Raw genomic sequence first — 25,417 nt, forward strand, 5'->3', positions numbered from 1 at the left:
AAACTGTGGTTATTCAACTAAATATTAGGTTAGTGATTCACAGGAATGATAAATCCCCAAAAAAGAGTACATATTTTGAGTTAGTAAAGACAAATGCAGATACTGCTATTTTTTTGAATAGCCCAATATTAATTGTTTGGTATTTTCTGTAAAGTAGTTAAAAATTATTTAAATTTCTCTTCATGTTTTGATTTGGAAAACAGTATGCAATGTTCCCAATGCATGGAAATAAAAACTGCTATTAAGATTTTGTGCTTAACTAATGTTTTTAAACACACTGCTATTATTTTGAACACAACTGTACCTACTGTTCTTTGGTTCCACCTGCGAACAATTTTTTTCTAGTTCTGGAACCTATATATATTGATGGAAATGGATCAAAATTATGTGCACAAACAGGAACCAAATGGGTTCTATGTTTATGGTTAGATCATCTACTGTGGTGGCTGGCAAAGTGAATGGCTTACTATAAATAAAATGTTGCTGTTCAGTCTTTTGGACTAACCAAACTAAATCATGCACTTGCATATGTTCATGCCCATTATGTTTTTTGCTGCTCTATAAGAATCCTGTTTGGACTATTGTAGACAAGTCAGCACTGATAACAACAGATGTTCTCCAGATAGTGACACCAGATGATCCACTCATCTCAAGTGGGTGTTAACTATTTCAGACACATTTCTAAAGCCATTCTAAATGGCATATGGTTACGAGAACATCAGTATCAGCTAGTGCATGGTCTTCAGGAGCTCTAGGGCAGGGGTCTTCAAACTAGGGCCCACGGGCCACATTTGGCCTGCTGCTTTCATTTGATCGGCCCATTTAACTACAAGAGCGAAGCATGTGGCCTGACCAAGGGCATAGATTTGGGTAGTGACAGAATGGACATGTCTCTATACCAATCAAGTGACTACTGAATTATCCCTAGTCAATGTATTTCATACAAACAGTTAAGATTTTGTTCTGTAGTCTAAGTCCCGCCTAAGTCCCACAGCATTAACAGGATTGGCTTTGCCATTTCTCCCTAACATTTGAAAGGCTGTGGCTGCATGGGAGGCACCGTCCTCATCATGTCTTGTATTGTTTAAGGGACAGTGCCACCATCTACAATTCAATGCAGCTCTTTTGGAGATTCAATATCTACACTTGTCAGCGATATGTTTTCCTGGTGCAATCACACGTGTGTACCGTAAAACTCAGGAACGAACTGCCAGTGTGTTATTTTTTCTAGATATTTAATTCTCTGGATGCAGTCCGGCCCTCTGAAAGACTGAAAAACTGAGCTGGCTCTTTGATTAAAAAGTGAGGACCTCTGCTCTAGAGCAACAAAAAACAAATTCACGTTCCGTACTTTGCCCGTGCGGCTGCGTCTGGGAAACTGTTGCTAACTTTGGTTGATGCTGCACGTGTGATTTTTAAACAATGGTAATTGACCCAGTTTCAAGGCTAAATAAAATTTGAAATGGAAAATATTAGCAATTTTACCATGACCGTAGCATGAGAGATGCCACTTGACGGCCCTTAGTGGACCTGTATATCTCCAGAGTTCTTTAATCATTTCACATTATTAAGTATGGTGGATGATAAAATGCCTAAATTCTTTACAATCTTGGAATTAATTACTGTTAAACAAATCTCATGAGGTCTGGCAACAACTTATTTTTGCTTGCACAGGCTACTAAGACTTATGTTTAATAACTTATTTTGCCCTTGTATAATATTTATAATAATGTTTTTGGTGTTCTGAGATATCAGGTTTAAAAAATTCAGATTTAAGAAATCCAAACAAATAAAATCCATTCTTAAAATTTAAAATTAAAACTTCCACAGATTGATCAAATGCAGCAGTAACCAATCACAGCACCCTCTTTTCACAGCCACGACTCACTGAGCAGTCTCACCCCATCCCAATTCCTGCCCTGGGCCTTAGACTTCCTTGAAGTGAGCACTGTAAAGACATTGTAAGCTTGAGCAAAAGGGGCGCCAGCATTCAAGTGATCAAGGTGTTCGAGTGTAGAACTCACCTCTTCCTTTTGTGTCCATCGCTACGACTCTAACACCGTTCACACTGTGTTTAGCCAAGCTCTACTCAGTATTGCAGTATTTTACTGGACGCTCAGATAGAAATTTGTTGAAAATTGTTGAGATTTAATTATAATCTCTTATTCATATGTGGAGATGTTTCTGTGCTACACACTCCTTTCATTTTCTGATGGATGTTCTCCTCTGTCCATATCCTACACCAACACAGCTGACTTACTACCTTTCTGAGGAGTTCACTGCAGCTTTTCTGTTTAACTTTCCAAAGAGTCAGGTGGGATCTCCAAAGCGTTAAAGCCACAACACGAGAGAGCGAGTGGTTTGACCAAGTATTTTAACAAAACTGTGAATCTCCATTACACACAGCACTTTTTAATCAATCATAAACTATAAAAATGGAAACATTTTTACATAAATGCCCTGTTCTGTTATCAAGGGCTTCTAGTTGACCCTCCTGTTATGTTCGTTTTTCAGGAACAGCAATGATGTTCCCGGGTCAATTTGACCTGGTGCATGTTTAATTATCCAAAAGATGTCTGAAACCAAAAAAATCCTAACAAGCAGTGTGAATATTTAATTACTAACTCCATTACTAATTATTCAATCAATATTTAGTGCAGTGGTGTTCCTTACCTTTAACAGGTAATGGTTCAATTAGGATAATTCACTCGTTTTACATAAAAAATACAGCTTTTTTAATGTTTCACCACTTTATTTTTGTTTTATTTAACGTTACACTTATGTAGTGCTTTTCTAGAAACCCAAGGACGCTCTACAATCAACACTCAACATGCAATCCACACACACACTGGCGAGAAGTGGCAGCCAAACGCACAGCGTACTCTCAACCAGGAACGACCATCCACCTGGAGGACTGCATCGGGCACTAGGGTTTCACCCAGGACAGAGCGCCAATCCATATCTGGGCACATACACATTCACTCACACATATAGACATTCTTTCACATACACACTCTTTCACTCACACACCAGGACAGTTATGAGAGAAGCCAATTCACCTAACCTCCATGTTTTTGGACTGTGGGAGAAAACTAGAGACCCAGGAGGATTTGTCATTTCCTTCATTGTCTGTAACCGCTTATCCAATTCAGGGTTGCGGTGGGTCTGGAGCCTACTCGGAATCACTGGGCGCAAGGTGAGAACACACACTGGAGGCGGCGCCAGTGCTTCACAGGGCGACAAACACACGCACATATTAACACCTACGGACACTTGAGTAGCCAATCCACCTACCAACTCCTCGCAGACAGTCACCCGGAGGAAACCCATGCAGACACATGGAGAACACACCACACTCCTCGCAGACAGTCACCCGGAGGAAACCCACGCAGACACAGGGAGAACACACCACACTCCTCACAGACAGTCACCCGGAGGAAACCCACACGGACACAGGGAGAACACACCACACTCCTCACAGACAGTCACCCGGAGGAAACCCACAAAGACACGGGGAGAACACACCACACTCCTCACAGACAGTCACCCGGAGGAAACCCACACGGACACAGGGAGAACACACCACACTCCTCACAGACAGTCACCGGAAGTCAGGGTTGCGGTGGGTCTGGAGCCTACTCGGAATCACTGGGCGCAAGGTGAGAACACACACTGGAGGCGGCGCCAGTCCTTCACAGGGCGACAAACACACGCACATATTCACACCTACGGACACTTGAGTAGCCAATCCACCTACCAACTCCTCGCAGACAGTTACCCGGAGGAAACCCATGCAGACACATGGAGAACACACCACACTCCTCGCAGACAGTCACCCGGAGGAAACCCATGCAGACACATGGAGAACACACCACACTCCTCACAGACAGTCACCCGGAGGAAACCCACACGGACACAGGGAGAACACACCACACTCCTCACAGACAGTCACCCGGAGGAAACCCACAAAGACACGGGGAGAACACACCACACTCCTCACAGACAGTCACCCGGAGGAAACCCACACGGACACAGGGAGAACACACCACACTCCTCACAGACAGTCACCCGGAAGAAACCCACGCAGACAAATGGAGAACACACCACACTTCTCACAGACAGTCACCCGGAGGAAACCCACGCAGACACATGGAGAACACACCACACTCCTCGCAGACAGTCACCCGGAGGAAACCCACGCAGACACATGGAGAACACACCACACTCCTCGCAGACAGTCACCCAGAGGAAACCCACGCAGACACATGGAGAACACACCACACTCCTCGCAGACAGTCACCCAGAGGAAACCCACGCAGACACATGGAGAACACACCACACTCCTCACAGACAGTCACCCGGAGGAAACCCACACGGACACATGGAGAACACACCACACTCCTCACAGACAGTCACCCGGAGGAAACCCACACGGACACAGGGAGAACACACCACACTCCTCACAGACAGTCACCCGGAGGAAACCCACACGGACACATGGAGAACACACCACACTCCTCACAGACAGTCACCCGGAGGAAACCCACACGGACACATGGAGAACACACCACACTCCTCACAGACAGTCACCCGGAGGAAACCCATGCAGACACATGGAGAACACACCACACTCCTCGCAGATTATCACCCAGAGGAAACCCACGCAGACACAGGGAGAACACATCACACTCTTCACAGACAGTCACCCGGAGGAAACCCACGCAGACACAGGGAGAACACACCACACTCCTCACAGACAGTCACCCGGAGGAAACCCACAAAGACACGGGGAGAACACACCACACTCCTCACAGACAGTCACCCGGAGGAAACCCACACGGACACAGGGAGAACACACCACACTCCTCACAGACAGTCACCCGGAAGAAACCCACGCAGACAAATGGAGAACACACCACACTCCTCACAGACAGTCACCCGGAGGAAACCCACGCAGACACATGGAGAACACACCACACTCCTCGCAGACAGTCACCCGGAGGAAACCCACGCAGACACATGGAGAACACACCACACTCCTCGCAGACAGTCACCCGGAGGAAACCCACGCAGACACATGGAGAACACACCACACTCCTCGCAGACAGTCACCCAGAGGAAACCCACGCAGACACATGGAGAACACACCACACTCCTCGCAGACAGTCACCCAGAGGAAACCCACGCAGACACATGGAGAACACACCACACTCCTCGCAGACAGTCACCCAGAGGAAACCCACGCAGACACATGGAGAACACACCACACTCCTCGCAGACAGTCACCCAGAGGAAACCCACGCAGACACATGGAGAACACACCACACTCCTCGCAGACAGTCACCCAGAGGAAACCCACGCAGACACATGGAGAACACACCACACTCCTCACAGACAGTCACCCGGAGGAAACCCACACGGACACATGGAGAACACACCACACTCCTCACAGACAGTCACCCGGAGGAAACCCACACGGACACAGGGAGAACACACCACACTCCTCACAGACAGTCACCCGGAGGAAACCCACACGGACACATGGAGAACACACCACACTCCTCACAGACAGTCACCCGGAGGAAACCCATGCAGACACATGGAGAACACACCACACTCCTCACAGACAGTCACCCGGAGGAAACCCACACGGACACAGGGAGAACACACCACACTCCTCACAGACAGTCACCCGGAGGAAACCCACAAAGACACGGGGAGAACACACCACACTCCTCACAGACAGTCACCCGGAGGAAACCCACACGGACACAGGGAGAACACACCACACTCCTCACAGACAGTCACCCGGAAGAAACCCACGCAGACAAATGGAGAACACACCACACTCCTCACAGACAGTCACCCGGAGGAAACCCACGCAGACACATGGAGAACACACCACACTCCTCGCAGACAGTCACCCGGAGGAAACCCACACGGACACAGGGAGAACACACCACACTCCTCGCAGACAGTCACCCGGAGGAAACCCACACGGACACAGGGAGAACACACCACACTCCTCACAGACAGTCACCCGGAGGAAACCCACACGGACACATGGAGAACACACCACACTCCTCACAGACAGTCACCCGGAGGAAACCCATGCAGACACATGGAGAACACACCACACTCCTCACAGACAGTCACCCGGAGGAAACCCACACGGACACAGGGAGAACACACCACACTCCTCACAGACAGTCACCCGGAGGAAACCCACAAAGACACGGGGAGAACACACCACACTCCTCACAGACAGTCACCCGGAGGAAACCCACACGGACACAGGGAGAACACACCACACTCCTCACAGACAGTCACCCGGAAGAAACCCACGCAGACAAATGGAGAACACACCACACTCCTCACAGACAGTCACCCGGAGGAAACCCACGCAGACACATGGAGAACACACCACACTCCTCGCAGACAGTCATCCGGAGGAAACCCACACGGACACAGGGAGAACACACCACACTCCTCACAGACAGTCACCGGAAGTCAGGGTTGCGGTGGGTCTGGAGCCTACTCGGAATCACTGGGCGCAAGGTGAGAACACACACTGGAGGCGGCGCCAGTCCTTCACAGGGCGACAAACACACGCACATATTCACACCTACGGACACTTGAGTAGCCAATCCACCTACCAACTCCTCGCAGACAGTCACCCGGAGGAAACCCATGCAGACACATGGAGAACACACCACACTCCTCGCAGACAGTCAACCGGAGGAAACCCACGCAGACACAGGGAGAACACACCACACTCCTCACAGACAGTCACCCGGAGGAAACCCACAAAGACACGGGGAGAACACACCACACTCCTCACAGACAGTCACCCGGAGGAAACCCACACGGACACAGGGAGAACACACCACACTCCTCACAGACAGTCACCCGGAGGAAACCCACACGGACACATGGAGAACACACCACACTCCTCACAGACAGTCACCCGGAGGAAACCCATGCAGACACATGGAGAACACACCACACTCCTCGCAGACAGTCACCCGGAGGAAACCCACACGGACACAGGGAGAACACACCACACTCCTCGCAGACAGTCACCCGGAGGAAACCCACACGGACACAGGGAGAACACACCACACTCCTCACAGACAGTCACCCGGAGGAAACCCACACGGACACATGGAGAACACACCACACTCCTCACAGACAGTCACCCGGAGGAAACCCATGCAGACACATGGAGAACACACCACACTCCTCACAGACAGTCACCCGGAGGAAACCCACACGGACACAGGGAGAACACACCACACTCCTCACAGACAGTCACCCGGAGGAAACCCACAAAGACACGGGGAGAACACACCACACTCCTCACAGACAGTCACCCGGAGGAAACCCACACGGACACAGGGAGAACACACCACACTCCTCACAGACAGTCACCCGGAAGAAACCCACGCAGACAAATGGAGAACACACCACACTCCTCACAGACAGTCACCCGGAGGAAACCCACGCAGACACATGGAGAACACACCACACTCCTCGCAGACAGTCACCCGGAGGAAACCCACACGGACACAGGGAGAACACACCACACTCCTCACAGACAGTCACCGGAAGTCAGGGTTGCGGTGGGTCTGGAGCCTACTCGGAATCACTGGGCGCAAGGTGAGAACACACACTGGAGGCGGCGCCAGTCCTTCACAGGGCGACAAACACACGCACATATTCACACCTACGGACACTTGAGTAGCCAATCCACCTACCAACTCCTCGCAGACAGTCACCCGGAGGAAACCCATGCAGACACATGGAGAACACACCACACTCCTCGCAGACAGTCAACCGGAGGAAACCCACGCAGACACAGGGAGAACACACCACACTCCTCACAGACAGTCACCCGGAGGAAACCCACAAAGACACGGGGAGAACACACCACACTCCTCACAGACAGTCACCCGGAGGAAACCCACACGGACACAGGGAGAACACACCACACTCCTCACAGACAGTCACCCGGAGGAAACCCACACGGACACATGGAGAACACACCACACTCCTCACAGACAGTCACCCGGAGGAAACCCATGCAGACACATGGAGAACACACCACACTCCTCGCAGATTATCACCCAGAGGAAACCCACGCAGACACAGGGAGAACACATCACACTCTTCACAGACAGTCACCCGGAGGAAACCCACGCAGACACAGGGAGAACACACCACACTCCTCACAGACAGTCACCCGGAGGAAACCCACAAAGACACGGGGAGAACACACCACACTCCTCACAGACAGTCACCCGGAGGAAACCCACACGGACACAGGGAGAACACACCACACTCCTCACAGACAGTCACCCGGAAGAAACCCACGCAGACAAATGGAGAACACACCACACTCCTCACAGACAGTCACCCGGAGGAAACCCACGCAGACACATGGAGAACACACCACACTCCTCGCAGACAGTCACCCAGAGGAAACCCACGCAGACACATGGAGAACACACCACACTCCTCACAGACAGTCACCCAGAGGAAACCCACGCAGACACATGGAGAACACACCACACTCCTCGCAGACAGTCACCCAGAGGAAACCCACGCAGACACATGGAGAACACACCACACTCCTCACAGACAGTCACCCGGAGGAAACCCACACGGACACATGGAGAACACACCACACTCCTCACAGACAGTCACCCGGAGGAAACCCACACGGACACAGGGAGAACACACCACACTCCTCACAGACAGTCACCCGGAGGAAACCCACACGGACACATGGAGAACACACCACACTCCTCACAGACAGTCACCCGGAGGAAACCCATGCAGACACATGGAGAACACACCACACTCCTCGCAGATTATCACCCAGAGGAAACCCACGCAGACACAGGGAGAACACATCACACTCTTCACAGACAGTCACCCGGAGGAAACCCACGCAGACACAGGGAGAACACACCACACTCCTCACAGACAGTCACCCGGAACAGGACTCGAACACACAACCTCCAGGTTCCTGGAGCTGTGACAGAGACACTACCTGCTGCACCACAGTGCCGCCCCAATATCAGAATCATTAGAATCAGAATTTAGCTCAAGATAGCCTTCGTCTTCAGACACATCCTCCTCTATTTCACTGTCATGATCAATGATGACTTCCAGAGCCTCCTGGACTCTCATCCTTTTGCTTTGGCTGCTCATTTTGTAAAGGTCTGCCGAACACAGTTTAATGTTGGTAGGACTCCCATGCAGAAAATCTTTTATGTTTTGTCCCTTCCCTGTTGAGTGTCCACTGAATGTGGGTGGAGATTTCAGGCGAGAACATGAATAGTTCATGTCAAAAGTCATAACATCTGTACCTGTGTACCTGTAGGGGTGTGTGTGTGTGTGTGTGTGTGTGTGAGAGAGAGTGAGAGATTGGGCGCAAATATGTCTCACAGTTGCAAACAAAGAAATTTTGACTGCTGGGTCAAATTGACCCGAACAGTATCTATGTGATATAAACAAACGGGGTGGTTGCAAATATGTGAGAGGAACCATTTTCATATTATATGTTGATTACACTAATTAAGGCAAGCAGAAGAAGTTTCATACTGAAAATATACTTTTACTTTTCCTAGATCTTCAAACTTTAAAATGGGTCAATTTGATCCGCAACATAACAGGAGGGTTAAATGCAGTGGCGTAGCCAGAAATTGACCTTTGGGTGTGCCTACACAAATGTTGGTGGGCACAAATTTTTTCTAGAATTATAAACAAATGCAAACATTAGGGGTATGGAGGAATTGATTTTGGGTGGTGCTGGGTGCGGTTGTGCACTTTATGCAGCTTCTCCTGCTCATATGCCTTGTGCTCCCATCACATCTAGAGTTGCCAAATATCTGTAATCGAGTTAAGGAATTCAAGACCCGGGAGAAGCCTTTCTAAACAATGACAGAGCAGAATCTGTCCCTGTATTTTGCAAATACTGTATTACTGCATAACTTCTCTGTTATTTTAAATTGTTCCTTAATTACAGTGAGGTCTAAAGTGAAAGAATCTTATCAGTCTAAAACAGGAGTACACAACTCCAGTCCTGGAGGGCCAGTATCCAGCAAAGTTTGGTGAACCCTCAGCTCACACACACCTGATTCAACTCATTTGTTAATGGCCAGGGTTAGGGAGTGTGTTTTGGCACAGGAATCAGTCAACTTTGCTGGATACCAGCCCTCCAGAACTGGAGTTGTGCACCCCTGGTCTATAAGTTACATTGCATTAAAATATTTAACTTGTGTCCAGTAAAAATATCATAGAAAAAATTATGTTAAAACACATTTACTGTTATGTCCTTTTTTAATATACAGACTAGTCAAGACTTACTTAAGACCCCTATTTTGTCTTACATTCTAAGACTAGTTTGTTATAGTAAAGCTTTATGGTCATCAGATGTGTTGGGGGAATGAAATGTAGATTCTCCAGACCACAGTGCTAACATCAGTTCTATAAAACAGATTTGCAAGTTCCCAGTGTTTCAGCACTGCCCTGCGGAACTTCTGTGTCAAACAAATCCATTAGCTCTGGTTGACTGGATGGCCCTAGGACCAATTTGGCCATGCCTCTGATTAAATGTAAAGGTACTTGCGTTTAATGATGTTAACGTGTAACCATTAAAATGGAATCTTTTCAGCCACTGCCATGATCATGAGTTTATTTAAATAAACAATGAGTGTCATTTCAGCAAAGTGTGTTACATTTTGTAGTTTGTTATGAACAGACAGGATTTTCATGATAATAAACTGTCCCAAAGCATGAACTACATATACTAAGTTAAATAGAACGTATCCCTGGACTTCAACATGTTTTAAAGAAGAAAAAAAAAAGAATTAATAAGACAAATATATATATATATCCTTTTTGTAATGTTAAGTCTTACATTTATAGGTCTGCATTTTTTTAATCTGAATTTTTCAAGTATGAAAATCCAGATAAATATATTTCAAATATTCAAAATTCAGACTGAAATATTTGTCATTGATCTAGCTCCATATGAAAGGAGATTGTATTACACTACAGAAACTTCAAGTATTTGATTTATAGTATATTGCAGGTTTATTAAAAAATATACCAGATCAGTGGTACAGAATAACAAGTCAGAAAGTTTCCAGAGACGGGTCAATAATCACTGTCAATGACAGAACAAAAGCTAAAAAAAGTTTAAAACGCAATCCAAAAAAGAACACAGTGTTGAGTGAGGCCTGCTGAGGTTAAATGGGTGACAGGTGTGGGAGGATTAAACGCGGCTGTGACAGCAGTAACTTCTGGTGAGCATGACCTCTGTTGGGTCAGCTGGGAATTGCAGGTGACAAGTGTAATATACTTTTTACCTTCTTTCATTTTGTGTAACTACTATTCAGCATTGCATTGGGTTCAGAGTCTACACAGGAATTAGAACACACTGCACAGTCCATCACAGGGCATCACACACACACACTCACTCACACACTCAAACCTTTGAACAGTCAATACATCTACCAGTATATGTTTTTTTTTTTGCTGTGGGAGGAAACCAGAGGATCTGGATAAACCCCTGTAGACATGGGGAGAACACACCAAACTCTTCACAGACAGGAACCTGAAGGGAGGTTTGAACCCACAACCTCAGGACCAAGCTACCATAGGTGTAAAGTACTATTTTTATAAATTACACTTAAGTGTAGTATTATAAATAATTTCTCTGAAAAATGTACATGGAACTTAAATATATGTTCTTAAAAAGCTTTTGAAGATTTTTTTCAGGATCTAGGAAAGGAGGCCATCTGGTGGTGTTTATGTATACATTTCTTCACCAAGTAATCCCTGTCATGTGTACTAAGAAATTACTTAATGTTTTACATTACATAATAACGTTAGTATGTTGCATTAATTGTTACATATATAGCACACCCTGCAAAGGTGACAGTAAAGTAATACACTTTAAAAAGGTGACAGCTTTGTGGAAAATCAAGTAAAAGTTGGTAACAGCCTCCATCTAGTGGTTCATTTTTGTAAAACCCAATAAAAATATATTTTTTTCCTTTATCGTTTCCCTTTTTATTTTTAAGGTGTCCCAAGAAGAATGCCGCCTGAAAAAGATCACCGTGAATTCTACACTTATTTTGCCGTAGAGGTAAGACAAAGCACTGTGAAATCATAACATAACTTCATTGAAATCACTGTAATTGCTCTTGACAAGGAGTAAAAAGAGTGTTGTTTCATTGCTTGACTTGAATATGTAAAATACTTATCTGTAAATTAAACATATTTCCACCTTTGGGGACATTTTTTTAATTACAAAAAAAATACTAATTTGTGAACATTTAGAATTTCACAATAGATAAAGCCAGGATGAAGCAGAAGTCATTAGAGATGTTAAAGTGAGAAGGCACTTTAATCACTGGGTCATTATCACAACTAGCAGGCTCATCACTTTGGAGCAAGTATGAAATGAACTTTCTCCACTCTATTTGTAGAGGAAATGCAGCACCGCTCATGGGAAAAATGCATTGGAGTCTGCGCCAAAATGCTAGGGACATCCTTTTTGAACTGAGAGTTCATATGTATTATATTTTTGGGGTGAAGGAGGGTGTATATTTACTGGGTTGTTATTTATAAAATTTTTTTAAATAGAGTGGGAGGCGTGTATAAGACTGTTCGCTTGTTTCAGACATAATGCTTGGATGTTCATGTTTATTCAACATACAGAACCCTTACAAAATTAGATACCATTTATATATGATGTGATTTATAGCAAGACCCTGTTACCAGAAACAGTGGGATGCTGTGTAAAATGTAAATAAAACTAAGGTAATGACAGAAAAATCGTTCAAACCGTATATTTAAATTAAAATTGTACAAAGGTGTCATTTTAAATGCTGAAAATTCTTTAACTTTTCAAAAAATTTTAAATGCTTAAGAGAAATTGTATTATTTTCTGAACCACGTGCACTCATGCAGTAATGGATTCTGGCTTTTGAAGTGCACTGCCACATGAGCCTGAAGTTCATAGCCAGCTAATATTGATTTTGGACTTTTTCCATTGCGTACAGAGATTTCTCCAGCTTTTCTGAATCATTTAATAATATTACGTACTGTAGATGATTAAAATGTTGAAGATGATTTTGATAATATATGATGTCATTCTTCAAATGTTACACTATGTGCCTGTGCAGTCTTTCACAGAGGTACCCCTCCCACACCATTGCTTACGAAAGACTGAGATGCCCCTTTTAAACCAATCTTGTTACAGACCAGCTGCCAATAAATCTTAATTTTTTGTAGCTTTAGACATAATTTGTTAATTGCTTTTGCTTTTGCATAATTTGCTTTTGTTGCCCAGTCTCAGCTTTTTTGAAATGTACATAAACAAAATTGATGTTTAAAAGAAACAATACAATTTCTGCATTCTACATTTCAACATTTGTACATTTTTCAATTAAATATAAGATTTCAGTGATTTGTAGATCATGAATTTTGTTTTTTATACTTTTTAAATTTTTTTACAAACTGACATTTTGATATTTCTGACATTTTGAAATTTGAACATAAAAGAGAACCTGGATAAAGTTAATGTATAAAATATGATCTTATAAATGTCCTAAGCAGACCTTTAAAAATAAATGGCACAGATTAATAGATGTAGATTAGGGTCCTCCTTGGTGTTTGTTTGGAATGTATTCTGGTTGAAGGAAGCCCACACATTGGTGCAGTGCAGCTGGACTCAGTGAGTGGGCTTTGAGTGTCCATAGAGGCTTAAATCAAGGATATGTCTTCCCCAGCTTCCTCCATCATTCAAGCCTCTAAATTCAGCCACAATGTGTGGGAACTACATTATGTTCCTGGAATAGCTAGAATCTCTTACATTGTCTGTGTGGGCAGACAGTAAATATTTGAGCATTGTTTTAGATGTGCTTCGCCTAGTTTTTAAACTCAATTCTTTATTTTTTTGCTGTTAAAATGGAACACTTCCATCTAGTAGCCTTTGAGATAAAGTTTTTTTTCCTCCTCAGGAGACCTATTCAGAAAACAAACATTCAAAATTTGGCAAGATATGAACCAAATAGTACTTACTTCATAAATAATGTTATTCTGCACAGCACACTTCTCTTGTTGAATCTCTACACCACCAGCTACATAAGGTGGGATCACCATGGCCTCCTCCAGGCACCAAGATGGAGCTTTAAATCACTGTAGGGAAGACATCTGGGCAAGGCAGCCGGAGTCGGCCTTTTTTCATCATACACCGTATGCATCTCCATCGATTTAAGGGCTCCCCTGCTGCATACAACATATTCACTCCATCTGTCAGCGGCACCTGTGAGCCACGGATGGTCTCAGTGCTTTCAATCACTCTACCCTCACTCACTCCTAATGCTCCATAGAGGGGAGGATACGCTGCACGGGCCATGAACTGATTTCTTATCGTGCACCATTCTCTTCTTTCTGACCAGCAGACTCATACTGCTCACTGCTCCTGTGTTCTATTCTTCCACATCCTTCTTCCCATATCATTCACTGTCCTGCAGAACACAGCGTTTGTTTGAGGTTTATATATTTATTTGGAAAATTGAACTGTATTTCTGTATCAATCATAGGCGTAACAGTGTGGAATTGGAGAGACAGAGCCAGAGGCAGGGTCAGCCATACTCCCTAAACCCTGGAGCAGATAGAGGTTAAATGCTGGGCTCAAAGGCCCTTTTGGCAATAGATGTTGACTTGTTTACATCTCACTCCTTCTCGCTGTCATTGATAGCTGCTAGGCAGGGTCTGTTGGCATGCACATTCCTACAGTGCTGTGATCCTCTTTGAAGTTGTAAGAAAATTGATTAATAAATTGCCTGATCATAATTGTTAATACACTGAAGGATCACTGGATTAGGAACGCTTACCTTGTATGTATATTCATTGTGCATTTTATTAGCTCCACTGACCATACAAGAGCACTTTGCAGTTCTACAACTTCAGGCAGAAATCTGACTTGGTGACACTGACACATGGTGGTGGGATGTTAGTGTGTATTGTGTTGGTACAAGTGGATCAGACACAGCTGGACTGCTTAAGTTTTTAACACTTTTCACTCGCTGACCACTCTGTTAGACACGTCTACATTGTTGGTCCACCTTGGAAATGTGAATTCAGAGAGGGGACCTCATCTGAACCTTCACATTTTGTGTTGGTCTAGTCCTTCATCAGTGGATGCAGGATGCTGTTGGCTGGAAATATTTGGTTGGTGAACTATTCTCAATCCTACAGTGACACTTGAAGAAATCTATCAGCAATGCTGTGTCTGATCCACTTGTACACACTGACACATCACCAACACATCAGTGTCACTGCAGCACTGAGAATGATTTACTACCAAAATCGTACCATCTCTGTGGTGTTCCTGACCATTTGAAGGGCAGGTTCAAATGGGCATTAGATAGTATGCCAAGAAACAGGTGGATTAGGTCTGTAATTGTAGAACTACAAAGTGCTGCTGTATGGTTGTTAATCCAGTGATTGTTCAGTGTATATGATCTCTTCAGTTATGTTCCAGAGTTGTTAGCTTTCATGTGGCAGTTGTGTCATGGGCCTTAAAATAAAATCACTAGCTGGTACTGTAACATTTTTAGAGTGCCAGCAGTGTGTATTGATTACTCCAAGCTTGATCTGTATTTTCATTTTTTCTGAATGAATATAGCAAGTTATGTCACCACTTTATGCTTGTACTTTAATAGTTGCTTACAATGTACTACAAAAGCCTTTAATTTAGTTATTCATTTTCTGTAACTGCTGTATGCTTTTCAGGGTTGTGGATGTTCTGGAGCCTACCCAGTATCACTAGTTGCAAAGCAGGAACACACTGGACAAGACACAATCACAGGGTGTCACAAAAGACGTTTTAACTGTTAATCTCAATCATACTCATCATTATATTTATGTCAAATAATCATCAGCTAAATCTGTATGATTGTGACAGGTCTACACAATAGAAACGCAAGCAACATGTACAGGACTGCAAAGATCAGTGAGTAATGGGATGAGTATAAATATATATAGTAGCTGTAATGAGTCCGAAACCAGGTATACTGACAGAGTGTGGGATGTGGTGGGGGTGGAGGTGTAGGACTGGAAGAGCTGATAGAGAAGAGTGAAGACTCTGTGACATGCATTAAAATCCTTTTCATTTGTTTCTCACAAATATTAATGATATAAGGAATTTCAGTCTTCTTAATCAACCTAATAAATAAAAGAAAATACTAATAACGTATTAAATGCTTACAATGTCCATTACGGTCAAAGAGAATGAAAACAAAAAGCACAGGAAACTTTAAAATACACAAAATTAATACATTCATGTAGTCGATCTTCTGTAAGTTTCAAGCATCTGTAAATGGGACAGAGGACTGTTAGTGTTGTCCCATATCTGCGCAGGATAGTTGTCTCTATCTGTCCAAAGTGAGTAGGGATCTGTGGCTGTGCTGAATGTGCTTTTGTTGTCAGCCTGTAATGAAATGCTTGGTCATAGCTCCCTCTTGGCCCAGACTCATTAATCTGAGAAACTGAGGCTGGCACATTGCTGCTGGAATGAGACGGCTGTTTGCAATGCCAGGGCAATCAGTTCTACTTTGCCCTGTAAATATTTGCAATTAGCTGAGATGCCTGGTTCTGCTCTGCTGGGGGATGACCACTGGGTTTGATACTCAGAGCAAATATCTTTTCTACTTAGAAAGGCAGTCACTCTGTAAAATTATGCCTCAAGAAGACCTGCATGTGGAACGTGACACAACAAAATAATTGTTAATATTATTTGAGACAAAGCAGTCATGTAGTTTAACAGCGTCCAAGACAAGCCTGGCTTCTCCTGATTATTAAATATGAAAACCTGTTTGGTGCAATACATAACAGATAATTCATGCTTTTCTCTACAGTTAGTTAATATATGCATGATCATGATTATCCATCATCAAGTGAAAGATTTTAACATTATTTTACTTCGTATTTGGTACTATGAGTAATTATGAATTTCAGAAAATATTTCCTGATAGACAACAATCTTAGGGACCACCAGGTGGCACATTATTTGCAGAATAAAATCTTTACTGTTGTTTGCTGCATCTAGTAGGAATACAGACATATGTTGTCGTTTTTGCAAGTAGTGCTGGGGAACAATACAGTCAAGTGCACTTTTTGTTCATGTTTTCAGAACAGTATGCAATTATTGTAAGAGACAGAACAGAACAAAATAAGCATGGTTGCATTAATTTAATAAGCAGCAAAGAATCCCAAATATTATTTAGAATGTCATTAATACCATACATGATGATTCTGTACCCCAATCTGCCTTAATCTTAATGTACGTTTTTACAAGCATTGTCCAATTTTTCAGCTCTACTTACCATATAGACGCGCATCATAGTTCTACCACGGTCCTTCTGTTGCCCTGTATATGATTCTTCAAAATACCTACCTGCTTCACCGTGTAGATGTAAAGTCAGCTGCTGTCTGTTGTTGCACAGTTAGTGTTAGTCATCTTCTAGCTTTTCATCAGTGGTCAAAATACAGGACGCTGTTGGCTGGATATATGTGAATTATTCTCAGTCCAGCGGTTATACTAAGGGGTTTAAAAACTCCAGTAGCACTGCTGTGTCTCATCCACTCATATTAACACCTCATCGCGTAAGTGTCCACCAAACAAGGAATTCATTTTTATGTTATGTGGGTTTCATTCATTCCTTCATTTGTTTGTTTACCCAAAATGATCTTAGAATAAAGAAGATTAATAAGAGGTAGAGTGACCATCACACTGAACACTCTCTCTCCCTGTTAAGATGATCATAACAATAAGCTGCTTTTTGGGAAACTGGGCCCAGGTTGTTTTGGGTCTGTAGCGTACCTGGAATGTTTGGGTGCCTGTTAAAAACACACTCTGGACTAGTGGCACCTGTCCAGTGCAGGGACTCTGCTGTAAATATGGTATATTAAATATATTAATATATTATGATACTGAACTGAATAATGGCCAGCTTTACAGGAAAACTCACCATTTAATTAACTGTTGCCTGCTAATGGAAGATGAAAGCTATATCTCTTGATTAAAAAAAATACTATAAGCATATGGATCTTATCAATTATTTATTTGTGACATATGTAGTACAAATTACCCAAATTCCAAATGAATATTAACTAGGTCTTAGCCTTGACAGTCAGTAGCTGGTGAAGTAACAACTTGATCATTTAATAATACTTCACTTGAAAGTAAATAACAACAGAAAATGTACATATGATTATACATTGCCTGGTTCTTTAATTAGCACAGAAATTTAATACACCTCTTTTTATACATGACTCAAGTCTAAATTTGTACCTGAGAAAAGCCTGAACACTCAGCTAATGGGGTTTGCTGTTGTAGCACTCCGTGGATTCACAAATTCTAAACTCATCTTTCATTATTTTATTGTGTTCCAAGAATGTTCCCGTTTGTGTTTACAGTTATGGTCGGATTTTAACTGGCAGAGGCTCATTAGAGGCTTGCTAGCTGCCGACAGAATTTAATATGCAGTAGAATTCTACATTAGTGTTTTTGAACATGCTCCTGTGCTTTCTCACCATGTAAACACAAACTTCAATTGAATCTCCTAAGAGCAGCCAATGATTCCAAGCTGACTGAAGGGTAATAATTCATGAGTGGAGGTGAAACTCTTGCCGCAAAGCAAGCCAAACAGCAAAGAGGATGCCAAATGATCTGTATTCATTCAGCTTTAGGAAAGCATAGAGGCAGCACATGTTTTAATACACGGTTTGAAACTTTGCTCCAAGGGTTAAGTGGTTTGATTTCTGCTTTTGGGCTCTGAAAACGTACACATTTCCACGTATGAGGAGATGCATTCTTTTAGAAGGTGTGACCTTAGAGTAGAACATTTAACTCTTTTTAACTCTACAATTGTGCTAATCGATCTCTGTACTCAAGACACTTTTGAGACTTCTTTACATTTGACACACCTTGTAAATGACTTATGACTTGGTTAGGATTCAAGACTAAGATATCATTCAAATTTAGCATGAGAATAAAAACCTAATGAACAGAACTGATTAAAAAAATTAGCCACCAAATATAACGAATAAAACTAAATAAATAAAATCTTGTGTGACCACATGCAACTTTTGTGGCTGTCGGTTTTAACAGTTTTACAGTATTAACAGTTTTGATAAAGTTTAAAATAAACAGAATTTTATCTTAGCCTTAGCCTTTAGTCAGGACAGATGCAAGAAAAATGCAAAATGGCTTTAAACATAGTTTAAGAACACTGCTTCAAGTGCCTTCTTACTTCATTAATCCTGAATTACCCTTGGCTGTGTTTGCTACAGTACGAAGGTTTCTCACATGAATGTCTTTAATTAAGCTCATGTCTGTTAAAAAAAATGAAGCATGATTAAAGCCATCATAGGCACATCTCTTATGAAGAGTCTTTTAAAAGAATCATGAGTAGGATTAATAATTGATGAAACAAACGCCTCATTGAGCTCAGCCAAATTTTAGGAGGGAGGGATCAGGCCTGTATCCGTTATAGTGGATTAGAGGGTCTAACAGAGTACAGTATGTGCTGGCCTTTGATGTGAGTTTCATTTATTTCAATCTCTAATACTTTGTAAGCATTTCTCACATGGAGTTCCTCACTGCTTGGACGGGTTATTAAGATATGTCCCTAAGTGAGGCCAGGGATATCTCAGACCTGGGGGTGAATAGGCACTGAGCGGTGTAGGCTTGATATTATGTCAAAACAAATTGACATTGCTTCACTCTGCCATTGCAGTATCCCTCTACAGGACCTGAGCTTTTGCACCACTTTTACACAATAGTGAACCATAGTCAGAATGTTTCATTTATCAAACCTTTATTAATGCATGTGAGCTCAGACAGTAATCACCAGTGTCAAGTACAACTGACTTTACTTCACAGAGTCTTGTTTTTATCAGCTAAAATATCAATTGGGCAGATGTATTTCAGCATTTTTTATAAGCTGATCTGTCACAGAATATCGTGAGGCCAACATCATTAGATGTATCATGACAGTGCTCTCCAAAAGCAAGTCTTGCTTATATGCGAAGACACAGAGACACGGCTTAGGTAAACAAGCAGGGCTCTGCTTGAAGCCTTCAACAGTGTTGCATCTATTATTAATTAAAACAATAATGACTTGAGGGAGATTCATGATGAGCTTGATCTACTTTTTAATTATCTTCTCATCATTCACCAGGAAACATGCTTGCTTGCATGAGATCCAAAGATCTAAGCACATCCAATTAAACCCTTTCAAGCTCATGTGCATTATAGAAAATTTGATTCACAGCCCATAGCTTCACTTAGGTATTGTTCATTTATTCTCTATAAGACTCCTATGAAGAATTAATCATATTGATGTTTCTACACTACACCACTGACATTTTAAAATGGAAGCTCAACTTTTTTTCCTCATTTGAGCATTTCTTAACAGATACAGGGTGGGTTCTAGGCGCCTCAATTTTTAAATCAGTAGCTTGAGTTGTTTTTTAAAGACTGTTTTACTAGTAAATCCATTACCACTCTAATTTAATTAAGGCAGGAATACACCCTGGAGGGGGCGCCAGTATGTGTTTAGAAATGCAACCATACTATCAAACGATGGTTTTAGCATTGAAAGGTATTAAAAAAAAAAGACAAGAGTATAACTCAAGCATGATTCAGAGTGAAACTAAAATAAGCTGTGTCACGTCCTGTAGACAGCTTTCTTCCATTTCTCAAAACTTCTCATCCTGAATTTAAATTCCAAATTAAAATAAATAAATAAAACACAACAAACAACAACACTTTGATATGCTTTCATTCAGGGAAAAAACAAAAAAGGAAATAAATCCAGGATCCCCTCAAATCTTCCTGAACACAAGGCATGAATTTCTTATAAAGTGTGGCATGCAAGATAAGCCACAGCAGCTTGAAGCTCGCCGCTTTTAAGTTTCCCTCTGTTGTTTTGCCTTTTAATAAGTCCTGTTTGTTTAGAAGTGGAGGAGAGATGAAATATGTACAGAAAGAGTACCGTCTTTAAAGAATCTTTTATCTCTTTTAGTAGATGACTACTTTCAGCTCTGATTGTTTGTCTTGATATTCTTCAGAAATGTAAGTGGTAGGAAGACGTCAAGGATGCATTTTACTGTACTTGGTGATTCTGTTGTTCTTCTTTTTATCAGTTTAGCTAAAGGGTCTGTGGTTACTCAATGTAGGTCAGTCTCTTCCTTGGGGTGCTTTAGCTCAATAAAAGTGTAAAGTAAGCTGTTCATGTTTGGTAACATTATGTATGACACTGAGTAAGAGCTTGGTTTTTCTTCTCAATAATGTTAGCAGCATAAATTACAGAAAAACCAGCATACAATGTTAAATGAGGAAACATTCTTGAGATGTTGACCTTGAATAAATGATCAACATTTTTGAACTCCTAGGTTTTCACTCTGTATTTTTAGAATTCACACATAATTCACAAATTGTTTCACGGTTGCCGTTCCTTTCTCTGCTTTACTCACACTCAGACAAATGCTGGCAATCAGGCTGATGTAAATAACAGCTGCTCAATTATCATGATTAGTTCTCTGAGCACAGCAGATGTGGAACACCATGCACAGTGTTCACCAAATCATCAGCCTATCATGCATATGCCAGCTCTATAACTGCATCTCTAGTAGGTTAATGTGCACATCTGGGGGTATGCAAGCAGGAGATGACTTCCTACACTGAGCTCCCTTTAGTTTTATGAATGTGGCTGAGACATGATTAATCCCCATAAGATTTTTGGCCATGTGATACCTTTATTCACAGGCTACACATACATAGGAGAGCAATGTGAAATCTGAGACATCATTCATATCACTTTCACATGAATGAAGGAATCGTATTGGTTAATAACGATTGCATTACACTTCAAATATGCCACTTATTTTAGCCAACCAAGTCCCAGCTTTCTTCTGATTTGCTAACTATGACAAAATAAGGAATCATTCAGACACCAAAGGATTATAAGCATAAACAGGGCTGGAAATGACTGCGCACACACAATAATTGGATGTGCTGAAGTCGTCTGCCTGGTTTGATCTTTAACAGAGCCATTATGCTGCTTCTATAAGCCTGTCTCCAGTCCTTTGAAGTGAGTTCTGACATCTGAAATGGCAAAGCAGTAAGGTCAGGCTTCAACCCATTTTACTGAAATATTCCACTGCAACAGAATCTAAAAAGTTTCCCCACACATTAAAGTACTTTTCCAGATTGCAAATCACTTAATGACTCTCCAGTAGTAGTGGACGATATGGCCCTAAAATAATATCATGATATTTCAGAGTATTTTTGGCGAGAATGATATTCTTGTATATGAATAAAAGACTGAATATACTTTTATTTAATTTTTATTTAAAAAAACAGACTGTTGCAACAAAATCGATATATTACAAATACCAATTATATTAAATTACATATATTTAATATATATTAATAATATTAAATGCTCCTTTCATTTCTACCATAATACCATGGTTTGTTGTACATCAGATATTTTTTAACCAAATCACCTCCACAAGCCACTCCACGTTTTGGAGCAAATTCCTCCACCTCAAAGCCAGTTCCCACCATACTTCACTGTGGCTAAATGACTCATGTAATGAACATATGCCATAATATGGGTAACTGCATGACATCATTATGTAAACAAGTCTCAATAACACTAATATCAATATTTTAATCGTTATAAAAATTATTACGATATTATTGAGAACGATATGATATGGCACAGCCCTAATCTCTAGTATCTCCCTGGCTATAAGAAGGCTGACATCACCACATGTTTATGTTTCTAGTCAGAGCTGCCCAAAATGTTTGCAATGGGGGGTGGGGGTTGGGGGGCAAAGTGTTACATTTGTAGTGGATAAAGGGACACAACACCTAACGTTGTACTAATAAAGAATTTAATTTCAGGTTGAGATGTTTTAAGTGTTTTCTGTAACACCATCTTATATTTTTGTTGCTGAAACAGTAAAAAGAAGTGTACATTTACAAGAAAGATAAGAACTATATTTAGAACATAAGATACAGTATAAAGCATATGTGCACAACTCCAGTACTGGTGGGATGGTATCCAGCAGACTATGGAGATTGTTATTTTTATTTTTTCTGGTCAAGCACACCTGATTTAACCCAGCTGTTATTTGCCAAGTTTAATGGGTATTTTCAGGAGGGGGATCACAAAACTTTGCTCGCCACTGGTATTCCAGGTCAGGAGTTGTGCAGCCCTGGTATAAAATGTATGCTTTTTCATTTGGGTAAGGGTAGGCTTAGACATACCTGGTGGTTGAAATCAAATCATAAATTAAGTAGTTTGTGTAGAAACATTGTGTAGAAATTTGTAATCTATAGTACTTAAGATGTCCATGTACAAATTTGCCTCCTTAAACCTATAGCAATTGAGAATCCTATAAGCCTGTTAAGTTACTAGATCAAAGACCCTTTAAAAGCTGCTCCGTGTTAAAGACCTGCTCTAGTGGCACTTGTGTCTTCTAAGTTGTCACAGTCAGATGTTGAGGCTGAGGAAAAGGCAGCGGCTCTTACAGGTTGCTCATTTGCGTCAATCCTCATCAGTTGCTCAGGGCGGTTTTTTTTCTCTCCACCTGTATTCTGCATTTTTCCGCCTCTCTCGCGCCCTGCTTTGTGATTGGCTAGGACCGTCCGCGCTCTTGCGCTAGGATTGGCTGTGCGTGTCACGCCTCTTCACTTGAATGGGAATTCGGAAGCCCCAGCCAATCGTGCTGCAGAGGGGGCGTGTCCAGTCGGAATACAGGTGTGGGGGAAAAAGGTCCAGAGCGCGTTCATTCGAGCTCTCACGGCGGAGCTCGCAGGGAGCGGGAGAGGGTTCAGCGGCCGCGCGATGTGGAGGCGGAGGAGGGAGTGAACGGGGATGAGATGAGGACTGCCAAGCGGCTCTTAGGCCAGCAGGAGAAAGCAGATCGTTAAATGCGCGCGCCCCAACCTTTAACCACCATGCTCTATTTTCAGCTGGTGATCATGGCGGGGACGGTCATGCTGGCCTACTACTTCGAGTACACGGACACGTTCAACGTGCACGTGCAGGGATTTTTCTGCTACGACAGCGCGTACACCAAACCTTACCTCGGCCCCGAGGAGACCAGCGCCATCCCACCTGCTGTGCTGTACGCCGTGGTCGCGGGGGTCCCAACACTGGTGGTGAGTTTCCTCTGCTGGACTGTTAGAGTAGTGCAGGGGTCCACGAGCTCAGTCATACAGACCCCAAACTGTGCACGTTTTCCTGTTTAGTCTCATTTAAATATCCCATTAAACAGTTAATCTGCAGAATGAGGTGTGTGGAGTACACACAGGGTGCACAGCTCGGGGTCACTAGGACTGGGGACTGGTGACAGGAGTGGGGGTGGCATGTGGTCAAGACATGGGCTAAAACTTTTTTGTCCCAGTATACACACAGTATCAATATTAAGTGTTTATTAGAAAATGGGGTAACAGTGAAACAGTGAAAATGCCTAAGATAGGAAAGTAACCAATAGGTCTTGTCTTTGTTTTTATAACACTTACAAATGTTTGCTGGCTGATCTTAGCACTGTTCTACATCACCTTGTGTGTGTGGTAGTATGAAACTAAGAAATGTGTGTGTGTGTGTGTGTGTGGTAGTATGAAACTAAGAAACGTGTGTGTGTGTGTGTGTGTGTGTGTATAACTTCAGTCTATTCCCAATCAACCCATGTTGTTTTCCACTACAAGTTAAGTGCCTATAATAACTTTGACTCTGTAATAAATGATATTAAAAGTTTTGATGTATTCATTATAACCCATGTTCTCCCTTTCTCTCTATAATATATATATATATATATAATATGAATATGCCTTCAGTTTACTTAATTTGTACATGTTTACTGAAACTTTAAATAATTATTACAGAAAATATATGATTTTTGAAAAAATAACCCTTGAAACCACCCAAAATGTCATTCACTGCAGTGAGGAATAGAACATTAAGAAAAAAATGAATTAATCTCAAGTAAAATTTAAATTTACCGCTTTGGCATAATTGGAAAAATGTCATGTGTGACATTTTACATGATATTCTATAAGTTGTGTTTTTTAATTTTATTAATATTTAAGAAACTTTCAGTCCCCATTTTCCCACTCTTTAGTTGTAATTCAGTACAACGTTAATAAAGAACCTTATTTTGAAATGAGATCAAATTACTGAAGTCATGTGACAAATTGTAACAACAAAGGAAGACCCCTGAGGACCCTTCTGCACACACACAAGTTCAGTGTATTTCAACAATATTTGATAAAAAATGAATGTCATTCAGTACAACAAAGGAAACGTAA

The 25,417-nt window shown here is 42.3% G+C and overlaps 1 protein-coding gene across 4 annotated transcripts in view; it reads left to right on the plus strand.

Annotated features, from left to right (window-relative positions):
• The window catches only part of plppr5b (phospholipid phosphatase related 5b), an 80,268-nt gene that overhangs the window by 6,639 nt on the left and 48,212 nt on the right, over window positions 1-25,417 (plus strand). Inside the window, exons 2-3 of one of the 4 annotated variants that reach the window (XM_066683751.1) lie at window positions 12,096-12,160; window positions 24,080-24,268. In XM_066683751.1, the coding sequence (XP_066539848.1) occupies window positions 12,110-12,160; window positions 24,080-24,268 (240 nt within the window). In that variant the 5' untranslated portion in view covers window positions 12,096-12,109. Of the gene's footprint in view, window positions 1-12,095; window positions 12,161-23,940; window positions 24,269-25,417 lie in introns of those variants that run through there. The other 3 variants (XM_066683753.1, XM_066683754.1, XM_066683752.1) reach the window with 3 other exon arrangements.

The sequence above is a fragment of the Hoplias malabaricus genome, chromosome 10, assembly GCF_029633855.1.
Source record: "Hoplias malabaricus isolate fHopMal1 chromosome 10, fHopMal1.hap1, whole genome shotgun sequence".
In the NCBI taxonomy this organism is placed as follows: Eukaryota; Metazoa; Chordata; class Actinopteri; order Characiformes; family Erythrinidae; genus Hoplias; species Hoplias malabaricus.